The sequence below is a fragment of the Mastacembelus armatus genome, chromosome 3, assembly GCF_900324485.2.
Source record: "Mastacembelus armatus chromosome 3, fMasArm1.2, whole genome shotgun sequence".
Classification (NCBI taxonomy): Eukaryota; Metazoa; Chordata; class Actinopteri; order Synbranchiformes; family Mastacembelidae; genus Mastacembelus; species Mastacembelus armatus.
The window spans coordinates 3,213,966-3,226,197 of record NC_046635.1 but is presented as its reverse complement, the minus strand read 5'-3'; the positions used below and the strand labels follow the sequence as shown (position 1 = coordinate 3,226,197).

The 12,232-nt window shown below is 41.1% G+C and overlaps 1 protein-coding gene across 7 annotated transcripts in view; it reads left to right on the top strand.

Annotated features, from left to right (window-relative positions):
- neo1a (neogenin 1a) overlaps window positions 1–12,232 on the top strand; it is a 135,687-nt gene that overhangs the window by 99,816 nt on the left and 23,639 nt on the right. For 6 of the 7 annotated variants that reach the window (XM_026320098.1, XM_026320097.1, XM_026320096.1 and 3 more), the window contains exons 8-9: window positions 10,478–10,712; window positions 11,361–11,515. In XM_026320098.1, the coding sequence (XP_026175883.1) occupies window positions 10,478–10,712; window positions 11,361–11,515 (390 nt within the window). The remainder of the gene's footprint in view (window positions 1–10,477; window positions 10,713–11,360; window positions 11,516–12,232) is intronic. The other variant, XM_026320099.1, reaches the window with a different exon arrangement.

The window sequence follows — 12,232 nt, the reverse complement described above, 5'->3', positions numbered from 1 at the left end:
TCCAGCTATGGGTAACACCATTTAAAAACGTTGGTGTATGTGTGACATGGTGCAACATTATTATATGAATTTTAGCTTCTTTGGGCTGGTATTCTTAGCTGTGATCCAGGTTGTTTTATGATGAAAGGAGGATGACACACTAAGTCTGATGCAAATGCATTCATTCAAGCTTTTGTTAAAATCTAAAATCTAAACAGGCAGGCAGTCCTCCTTAATCCCTTTCTTTCATCTCCTGCACATTCCCTTTTTCTCCACTTCCATCTTATTACCTCTATCCCTCCTCCTCTGCCTTCATCTTTCCCCTTATCCAGCCATGCAGCTATTAGTTTTCCCTCCCTTCCCCCTTAGACCTGTGGCAACAAACAGAAGAGTCCTGTCCTCCCCTCCCATCAGGTACCAGACCCCCACTGAGAGATGGAGATGCCTCATCAGTGCCTGAGTGCTCACTGTGTCTCCTGGTTTTCCCTCTCCCTCTATCCCTCTGTGTATTTATGAATGCGGGCATCAGGAGTGCTGACATGATAAAATGACACGTGTGCTGTCCCCAAAGCTGTAACTTGACAAGATGACAGGCACAGGGAGAAAATGGAAGGGATATTTAGAGAGTCGCGCATACCGAAACTTCATTAGTAAATCAATTAATTACAGCAGATTGAGCAGCAGACCTCCCTGTGAAATGACACAGAAACCAATAGTCTCCTATTGTATTTGCGGATCATTTGGCTTTGCCGTTAACACCCGAAAGCAGATACAGCCACTGAATCTCATTCGCTTTGATCTGGGCTAAGACATTTAATACCTAATAAAGATTATGCCTCAGAAAGGTTCCAGAAGCCAAGAAAACCCACACAAGTTTTATTTAGGTGTCTGCAATTTACAACACATGAAACCAAATGAAGTGGAAGTTTAAATGTGCCTGTGAGGGATGTGGAGACAAACAAATTAGAAGCAGAGTGGAGGCCTCTGTGCTGGTATAATAACTACATATTTAAAAATGTTTCAAGTGTGATGAAATAAATCAGGCAGATATTTCTGTGATGACATTACATTCAAACAAACACACATAACAATCCACACAGAGTCCTATTGCTTAGAATCAATGAAAGTAGTTACACTTTAGTTGTCTTGAACCACAAAATCAGACGTGAATGAAAAAATGTGAGAAAATTACTGACAAGAAACAACCACAGCATCAAAAAATACAAATGATTAGAGCAAAACCATCAGGCTGCTCCCTATAAACCGAATACAACCTGGCCAAAGAAATTTGCTATGGGCAGACTTGTTGTTACCTATTGCCTGAAGCAATTTTTCTTAAGCTGTGAACAACTGAAAGCAGAGAAAGCTCCAAAGTCTTCCACTTCATGTACAAAATGTTGTGGTACAGAAACTATATCAGCCTCAAATTTGCAACACGAGCACTCAAATAATAATAAAACTATATTGGTGCAACACAAGTGGTAATTATTTTTATAGTGATGGCTGATGCATGAGAGAGGAGAGCACAGCAGCCTTGAGCCATTGTTGTCACTGTGTTCAAATATGCAAGCAAAATGGGTTTTATGCACAAATATATCTTTGCTGATGCTTTGTTGTTGTTTTTTTTATAAATACAAATGAAGAAGAGCTTGAGTATGTGTTGAATTCAAAGTGAAGAGCCAGATAAAGAGAGCTACTTAACAAGTTTTGCAGTCTTTGCTGTCCCAGTAAGGCTTTTATTGTGTTACACTGCAGCAGCAGATCTTGGCTGGTGCTGAAGAAAGAAAAATAAATAGATTCACTTTTTTATGAATCTGTGTAATATAAAATGTAACTAGATCACAATTAGTCAACAAAGAAATTGAGTTATGTTGAGTTTGAGGAGACAAAGCAGTAAAAAAAACATATATAAAAAAATGCTCCAAAGATATTAGTAGCAGACGGGGGCTCCTTCCTCTACATCAGAGCACTGCCCTTATTCCCTGTCCAAATCATGGAGTGAGAATAGGCTGCTAAAAGACCCTTCCCTCCAGCCACACTATACCAGCACTAAATAAAAGCTCAGGCCCACTTCAGGGAATACAGTGTGCTCCATCATCTGCTAGCAGGGTCACGGCCAGGCCAGGAGGAGCGAACGTGTAACGTTGTGAGCATGTGAATGTGTCAGCAGAGTGCAGGGCTGCACACCATGTTTTCTCTTGGCACGGTACTGCATCGAAACCACCACAGGCACCAGTGTGAAAATGTGACAGTTAGACGTGTCATGTACTACTGGGACACACACATGCACGCATATGGTCTCACTTCTTTTACTGTATGAAGAGTGTCTTTGGGAGGGTTTCCTAAGGTGACAGGGACACATACCACGTATGTTCAGTTCATTTAGTCCAACTAAGTTTCATCAGTCCGTGCCTGCACTCTTCATGTCAAGGCCGTTCTTACTTGCCTTGGCTCGTTTTATTTTCTACTGCATCTCAGTCATATAGTACCTGTACACGGGTGACTGCACTTGTACTGTATATACATTAGGGGGTGGATATAATGCCTGACAAGAATAAGTGACAGAATAATGCAGTCCACTGCAGGTGAAATAACACTAGTATTACTGGCATGAACGTTTTTAATGTTAGAAACGTGTTGATTCAACTCTATGATCATGTTTAAGGCTGTGGTTTCTGGTGGTGTTTATTTTGAAAATTGTAATTTATAAATGCAAACATTATAATCAGTCTCCCATTAGAGCAATGCAACAGAAACAGAGATAAGCAGCCTAAAAATGGGAGAGAAGTCTGTTACTGGCACTAAATACAAACTAATATGCTGCAACTTTGGGGATAAAATTGCTTCCAAAAGCTATGAATCCTTTTTCGTTAGAAAATATAAATATGCAGCAAATTTAGCTTTTCTCTAACATCTACATTTTACATTTGTCACATGTCGCTGTGGGTGCTATTATAATCATTACCGTATCCTGCTCTGAGGTACAATGTTGAGTATCATTTTCCATTGTTGGGTTTTGGTTGATTAAACAAATATGATAATGTTGGTTTATTCAGAGCATAGTGATCATAAAATGGCAATATAAAAACAAATCAAAGGTGTTTAACGGAGGATATGAATCATATGTAAATGGGAATATGTTCCACTAAATGCTGCCACATAGCAAAATAGATTGAAATTCAAATTTGGGGATAAAGCCCTAAAACGTGCACACAGTGTCTTAAATGAAATACACACAGACAGACTATCTTTGGCATGCCCACACACACTATATTAGTGACACTGATTAGTGAATGTGTTCCTCCACTGGGGGCTGTAGGAAGCTGATCAGAGGGATTGTATCTTAATTTGATTGTGAAGAGCTGAAATCAGCCTCCACCAAATTGCTGTTTGTACGGGCGCTGATGGCAGAGTAAGTGTTTGTGTTGTGGCTCTGTCTCTCAGGGATGGTATGGAGTGTGTATGAGTGTGTTTACAAGCTGAGGCTCTGGCGGCACAGCCTGAACTTTTCTATGTGTTGCATTTACTCAAGCGTGGTGAAAGACTACCTTATTTATAAATGGTCTGTTGCCTAAGTGTTAACTGCAAAATGTTATGGGCCTGTTTTGCTCTTGTTTTGCACAGGAAAGAGGAAAAATGATTAAAATAGCCTTCAGAACCTGCATCACTGCTGTTTTATGAAGGTCAGTCTTGTTATCAACACCGGTGTTAGCCCTGACTGTATGTATGCGCGATGTGCTTTGCCCTGACAATTTGTTTTTTTACACAGCTCACTAACACGTGCCCTTATTTATGATATAATACCGTCCACCTCCAACACACACTCATCCAGGATGCCAACCTGATGTTTTTGGCAGTGGACAGTCCTCTGGGTGCAGTAATTGGAAATATCAAAGGGCACAAAAATATCACTTTCCTTTCACACCCTTCCCTTAGCTATAGGCAGTTGACCCGTGTTAGCAGCGCCACAAAAGTGGGAGCTTTTATTTTTCCTCTCTCGTGTGAGCCTCCCAGTTTCCATAAGCTAAAAGTAAAATGGTGAGGAACAGCACAGCGGGTCATGGACACCCCACTGCCTGCTAGCGTAGTGCAATAGTCACTTCTCAGTGGGTCTAACACAGGGAGGCGGCTTTGGTGGGAGTCTGATTAGCTGGACTGTTTGTTAGTCTCCCAAGGGGGATGCAGCTGCTCCCACTTCTGCAAACATCCTATTTGACCTTTTCAGTTCTTTTCTGGTTGTTCAGCTCCAGTCACTTTAAACATGAAATGTTGCAAGTGCCTGTATACACACATATACAGTGTATAACAAAGCTTTCTCTGAAATCAATTACTGCATTGCAGGCTTGCTCTGTTCCCCTGGAAAGGCTGAATTGTATTTGTGTACCTCTACAGTAACAAGATAGAAAGGTAGGCAGTGCAGAAAGGGAAGCTTGTCTCCAGTCCTGAGCAATGGTGGCGAAGTGCTCTGGAGATGTACAGCATCACTGGCTGTTTTGATCATCTTGAAAGGCGAACCCAGGGGGGCTGTCTCTCCTCGCAGCATGTGAAGCACATGATGCATATGATATAAATTTGTCAAAAGTGAAGGGAGGTGTTACATACCAAAGTCACACATCTTCATTTGCAAAATGAGTCTGGGCAAGCAGCTGTTGGCCTCATCATCGTATGTTTCTGCAAGTGTGTGTCTGTGTGTGTGTGTTAGAGCAGGGCGTTCAGGGGAACAAAGCAATCACACCCAAATTATCTCACCAGTGGCTCATGGATCAAGATCAACATGTGTTTGAATATGAAGGGGCGCTGTGTGTATACCCAGTGGATGATTAATTTTTGATGTACCCTATCCCATCCAGTTATAGTTGTCATTTTCAGTGTTTGTTTCCCCACCATGTTTGGGATATGTGAATCCACTGGGTCTTTTCTGTCTCGGCACAACGTATATAGCATTTTACACATTCCCGCATATTCCAACCTCCACGTATTGTTTATTTTGAGCACCCAGAGCAGGGATTATCACTTCGTGAAAACTAAATTACCAGAAAGTAAATTACTGGAGGGCTAAGAGTGGATGCAAACACAAAAACACCATTATTAGCCCAACCAAAACAAACCCCATACAACTGGCTTCCCCTTGCTTATGAAGGCCAACAAGGAATTTGATAATGTTGATTTTGGATGTGGAAAGCAAGATAAATTGAAAATTGAACAATTTAAGAGGAAATTGCTTCAGATTTTCAAAGGGACAGCTTCCGAGTTGATAAGCAAGAACATGCACGAGCTTTTGGAGGTGTTATCTGCCTGATGAAGAGATAAAGAGACTATCCCTGGAAGTACAAACAGCTCCCTTCTACTGAAGCATTTAGTACATCACCACATGGCATCCAGGGGTCCCATGGATCTGTCAGATGGGTCCTTTAACATGCCACTTCGTCTCCTCTGCAACAGCAGTGTTCAGGGAGTATGGAGACACAAATACATCTGTGACCCACTGCCAACTCATTATAACAGCATTTATGTTCTGTGCTCATTGAGACAGAGAAGCTATGTTAGGCTTTTTTTTTTTTTCAATTTGTCAGAGTGTAGACTTACACCCTAGGTGTTGTTGAAGCATGCAGCTGCTCCATTTTCTATATTCTCTACATGACCATACAAGTACTGACCGCTCAAAGTTACTTCTCCTAATTTGCCTGACTTTGATGTGTCCCTTCTGGCCCCAGCGTCAACATCACCGCTTGCCTGAAAATTGTTCCAGAAAAAATATTTTAACTACTAAAGACTTAATGAGAAGAAAACTCATACATTTTGAGATTTGCCATGTATTTCATTTAATTAATGAAAGCTTATTTCCCTCCTGGGGAACGTGCCAGATTTCAAACATTTTTCAATCACAGCGAACATGGCCTAGAAAGTGATAGGAAGGAATGTGGAGGGATGCTGTCTGACATTTTTGGAGAATCATATCAGTCAGTTGAAACACCTTATCAGTTCAGACCTTTTTGTGTTTTGAACTGCACTTTAATCTTGACTGTCTCTCATTGTTATAGTGAGAACTTTCACATATACACCGCCCTGCAGGAATCTGATACTGTGTCTCTGTCTGCTTCCCCCTGGCCAGTCATAAGGTGTCTGGACACAAAGCAGAGTGAAGGAAAGGTCCCACATCACAGTTTATTTTCCTAACAAGTCGTGTCCCTGCAGTGAAGTGTGCAGTCTAATTATTTTCTCTTGTGAATGAAGCAGTTTTTTTTTGTTGTTTTTTGTTGATGAATGCTTCACATTTTTATGGGTTACATAATTGGTTTTCACGTACTGTTGTATTGCTTGTAAAGCGCTTTGTAAGTGTTAAAAATGGATTCTGTTATTATTGTCGACAAGGTACTCAAAAAGAAAGTGAACAGAACAAAAACTGTGCTTGGTCAGCCTTTTTTCTTGCACTCCCACCATTTTACTCTTCACCTCTCACTCTTTGTCTGCGCTTGAAACATTTGTCTTCTCTTTCTGACTCAGTTTCCTTTGTAGGCGCATTAAGGAGCTGCTCAAATGTCATGAGCTGTCAGGCGTGCTCATCTTCCCCATCTTGAAAGAGAGTTAGTGGAACAAAATCACAGGAAAAAAACAGTCATAGTTGTCAGAAGTTGCTCTAAGGAGCAAACACTTTTCCACTGTGTTTACTTAAGAAACCATAAGAGCAGTTGAAGTGCTCTGTTGTTTCCACCTTTAGATTTTAATGAATGCATTTTTTCATTATGCCACTATTTGCTTTTTAGCATGAAACATTAAAAAGTGCTGCTTTTAATTGCTTTTTGAGTATATTATTTGTGTTCAGTTCATTTTCTATGGCAGGTAAAAGTTGTGCCTCAGCAATGGTCCATTAGCTGTGTACAAGAGCTGGTTCTTATGTAGTCGTCATTACAGAACCACATTAGACATGGAAACAGGTGCTGAGAAAATGCAGTTTTCCAGAGCCTGCCGTGGCCTATTGAATACCCTCTGAAAAGGCTATCTGTAGCTACAGTGCTGTGGGTGCTTCTGCTAGATATCTGCATTCAGTGGATTTATGCTGTCTGGGTGAAGATGCATAGTCTGAGCCAGGGATGTAGGCTCTCTTATCTGTGGACTCACACCCAATGATGAAAAATCTCCTCGCCGTAACTTTAGAGCTTGGCACACAGGGGAACACAGCAAAAGATTATGGAGTTAGCAACACAAGATAAAAGTTTATGTTATGAGGCTTTAATCATAACTTTAAAACAGTTATTTTTTTCTCAGAAACAGTTCTTACTTTTATTGAACATCATGATGAATGTTTTGCTGTGTTTTGTCTTTGTCCTGACTGTTTTGCGTATTGGTTATGCAGATCTAGAGTAACCTTCATCATTAAGCCTTAATGTCAGCCATTCATTACCTCTGGCACAGAGTCTAATGACACTATTAATCAGCTATGAATAGACCTTGGCAGTGGCGGTGTGAGGCTGACATCTCCTTACTGTAACAATTCTTGGCATGCATGTACAAGACAGATTGTCAGAAGGACACCGAAAACTGCCCAGTATGTCAGTTTCCTCCGTGACGAGGTAATTATGTGACAAGGGATACAAAGATTAAAACTGCATGTTATGATTTTGTTTCCCCGTACATGATGCATTTCTTGGCCTGCTTTCCAGTATGTCCTTGTATTATTGGACATTAATTTCAGGAATATTATTTACTAGTGTGGTATTCCATGCTGTGTAAACCTCTAGCTTTTTTATCTCAGCTCTTTTGTTTCGACATGCACACTGGTACAGGGTACATAAACAAATTTACTATAAATACTATAAATAAGGCATTGACCAAAGTGCCTGCAAGGTAGTGTGACCTGTTTCCAGTGCCATTTTAAATACCACCCCCCCACCCAACTCTAACCTCTGTGAGATTTTCCTTTCTAGAAGCACTCAAGGGTTATTTTCTTTTTCTCTCTGAACATTGTATGATGATTTATCCACTCGAGTACATGTGCATGTACGTGTAAAAGCTGGGCTCAGTTTCTTCGAAGTCTTATTCTCACTCAGCAAGTGGTGGCTCAACTCCACACAGTGCAAAAGTGACTAACATGAAACATTTTGTACATTTAGGATCCTGTAGTTCAGTATGATTATATTTCTTAGTTGGCAGCTTGAAGTTGTCAAGAAGCATCTTCCTCTGGCTACATACACACTTCATTTCTTAATTGGTGATTTCATTACCTTTAACATTTAAACTAACTTTACAGACCAGCTTTTATTTTAAAAAACCCTGTGGCACTTTTATGCACCTTAGTAGTTGTCTAATAGTAAACAAGTAGCTGGTGGGTTTTCAGAGATGTTCATCTTGAAAAGGCCACACCAGTGCTCAGGCGCCAATATTGACAGTCTTGATTTTTTTTTTTTTTTTTATAGACAAAACCGATGCGATTAGTTAGTTGAGGTTTGGGTCTGCTAATCCAAGCAGAAGAAGATGAATTTCTTAAAATGTTGTCACACGGGTTATGAATCTCTGTCTTTTATCGATCTGCCCTGTCTCTGCTGTCTGTGACCAGTATTCGATTTACTGTTTTTTTTTTTTTTGTCCAAGTCCTGTTTTAGTGTTGTCTGGGGTTGAATGGATTTATATAAGTGCAGCTTTGCCTCTATTACTAAAATTAATACTAATATGTAGCAGTATTTGTGGTGCTGTTCGCACTACATAATCCACTTTGTAGTCACCTTATTAACACAGGATGTGTTTCTCATCATCAAACAGGCTTCTAGCTTTTGTTCATCCCATGAGCCTGGATGTGGTTGTTGGTGTTGTGATACTGTTGTCACCAGTGATGTGAGATACCAGGATGTTGTGCTTTGTCTGGTGCTTGCGTCGCTGTATAACTGAGGATAATTGTTCAGCATCTGGTCATTTTCACTGCAGTCGGAAAGTATTAGGACAACGATCTGTCATTTCATTGTTGCTGGCTCTATTCCAGCGAGCCGGAGTTGTTCTGTTGTTTAATATGTAGACAGCACAACCATTGGGCCCTTTTTAAGAGTAAAGGTGGAATAGTCTTGACTGGCACCATCAGTCACCTGAGTTTTATCTATCTGAGTGTGTGTCTAATTTTCCAGACTTAAAACAAGCAAGAAGCAGAGAGTCCTGCAGTACAGGGTCAGCAGAGCATCACCAGTGTGCTGATGTCTGTGCTATATGATGACTGAAGCTAGATTTTATTGTATGATAGATGTATGATAGATGTTATAAACACCCTAAATCAAATCCAAATACAAAACCCCAAAAAAGGTGTGTCAGTATTTCCAGTGTGCTGAGTGTCCCCAGGCCACACTGGGCCTTAATAAACAGGATTATTAGATATGTTTGACTATGTATCCACAGAAAAGTGTGTGTGGACCATCTTCTGAGACTGCAAATCCCTCATATCACTGCAATCACAAAAGTCAGTGAACTCTGGGAATTTGAAATGTAAACAAATATTGAAAGACAAATTAGCTGTTAGTCCACGTCATGACAGACAAATACACCAGCAGCCGCTTTCGTTTCATCTCAGTTTTTCTGGTAATAACACAGCACTTTCACACTACACTGCCCGTGCTCTGTATTACAGCTCTGCCCTCCAGTCAGTCTCCCTGACCTGCAAATAAATGTAAATGTCATACAGGCAGACATTCTTTCCGTATGGTTTTCTTTCGCCTACTTGCCAGGCAGATGGAAAGCAGATCTTGCTGACTCTGACCGCAGATTGTTCCTTCAAAAAGAAAAAAAAACACAGAAAGAAATCACAAACATTTCTGTGGCTAGGCTGTGGAATGTGATGGCAAACATGTTTTTTTAAAAAAACATCATCTGGTGTGTTAGTTGAGGGACTTCTGAATCAACGTTGCGGAGGTTGGATTAGTTTTCAGTTGTTTTACTGTCTGAAATAAAACTGGTTAATTCCCTGAACACATAGGTGGGTGACTTTGAGGGTCTAGAAGGTGGTTTTGTTCCTGTCAAAACAAAGTCTACCTCAAACTACCATTGAATACCAGCCAAATTTGACTTAATAAAAATGTCACAGAAAGTGCAAACCAATCAGAAAAGATTGGCAGGAAGGCTGTCTATGAAAGTTCAATGTTTGACACTATGTTCTGCTCCCACTGCCCTTACATTAGAGAGCTGTGTGTAGCTTTGCATGTGTAGTCCCCCTTGTATTGTGCTTTTATTTGTGAGCTTTGTGAGTGTAGTAGAAGTGTTTTATTTCTATGGTTCTTTGTCACACCAAAAGTCTTTTTTTTTTTGTTACGTTGTTGTTATTTTGTTTTTTCTTCTTTTTTGTTTCCTTCCTTTCTTTCGTTTCACTGTCATTTCCATTTCCACTCCTTTCCTCACCTCGACCCTGTTCCTTTCGGACGCCTCTGCGTGATATTTCTCTCATTCCCCCAACGCTGCCACTGTCTCCAACCCATCCCTGTTTCCCTGCACCCTTACCCCCCACCCCCTCTTCCCAAACCCAAAGACGTAGCCCTGCCCTCTTTCCCTCCCCCCTCACTGACTCCTAACACTACTGACCATGTAACGCCAGGCTCCGGAGGTGTAGCCAGTCCAGCAGGGCCCACCCCTTCTGCCCCCCGGGACGTCATGGCATCGCTGGTTTCCACCCGCTTCATCAAGCTGACCTGGCGCCCACCAGCCGAACCGCACGGAGACGAGTTAACCTACTCCGTTTTCTACAGCCAGGAGGGCACAAGCAGGTAGTACACAGTCTGCTCTGTTCTCCCAGGAGGGCACTAATACACACATTACTACTGGCAGCAGCAGGTTACTAATATACATATATGGTTCTGCAAGAATCTCAGACCACAGTGAAAAGCTGTATTTTTAAAAGCATGAATTTAAAACAAACGTCTTTCCTCGAAGGATTAGCTATTTAACAGTGAAATATAAACAAGAAAATCTGTTCAAACAGTCTTTTCATCTTTTTATAGTAGCCTTGAAATAAATTCTTCTCAGCTTCTTGTGCAGCAAATTTATTTTAGACGACAGAGAAGGAAATGTTCTTTTTATAGACGAGACAATTAATCCACAAAACAAAAAAAATCATCCAAAAGATTTATCAATACTGAAAATAACCAGCTGACATAAGGCTCCAAATATACATATATACATATGGAAATCACCAAGATGTTACAACCATACATTTAATTTATTTAATTTGAATCTCACAAACGGAAGTTTTAAAAAAAAAAATTGTTAAAATCATTAAATCTTGTGTTGACTGTGTGTGTGCGTGTGCGTGTGTGTGTGGTGTGTGTGTGTGTGTGTGTGTGTGTGTGTGTGTGTGTGTGTGTGTGTGTGTGTGTGTGTGTGTGTGTGTGTGTGTGTGTGTGTGTCCACATCAGGGAACGTGTAGTGAATACCAGTCGTCCTGGGGAGATGCAGGTTACCATCCAGAATCTCATGCCAGAAACCAAATATCGCTTCAGGGTTGTGGCCCACAACAGCAACGGCCAGGGTGAGAGTTCTGCGGTGTTCAAAGTGGCCACCCAGGCTGAAGGTAAAGAGACACACACACACACACGCACACACACACACACTTCATTTATATGTATCCTGTAAACAGGACACAAAAACCAAAAGGCAAACTCCAGCTAGTTTGTTGGAAACATGCTCACGCTGGCACGCTGAGGCAAACAGGATGCACTCAAAAGGAGCACACAAATGTGCAAATAAACACTCACACACAAACAAATATCTACTCACATACAGCATACGCTCACTTCAAACCCAGCAAACACACACACAAACATAAGGGAGGCTGTGTCAGTGCTGTGCCTTAAGGAAGACCACCCAACAGCAGACCAGACAAATGCATCAATCTCCTAAGACACTTCTTTAATCTGCAGCCTCCACTGTAGGCCTCCTGTGTGTGCTTTGTGTGACTGTTGGTTGTATAAACCTTAGAATAGAGTGGAAATATCTGAAATTAGCTTTACAGATTTTCTTCTGTAACATTTAGCTCATCCAGTCTGTGGAGAGACGATGTACAGAAGCACATTATGATATTTGGAGAGGGGAGAAAGTCTCTGTCTTTTTCTCTTTCCTCTAAATCAATAGAGGATATCCACAATTTCATCCATATTTGAAAGTCCTGTGAAGAGGATTTCCCTGCACACTGTCAGGGTGGATGTCCCTCAGACTTAGCTACAGCTCTGTCACTGTCACTTTCTAGGTCAGCCGCCGTTTCTATACCTGTGTCCTTGGTTGGAGGGCG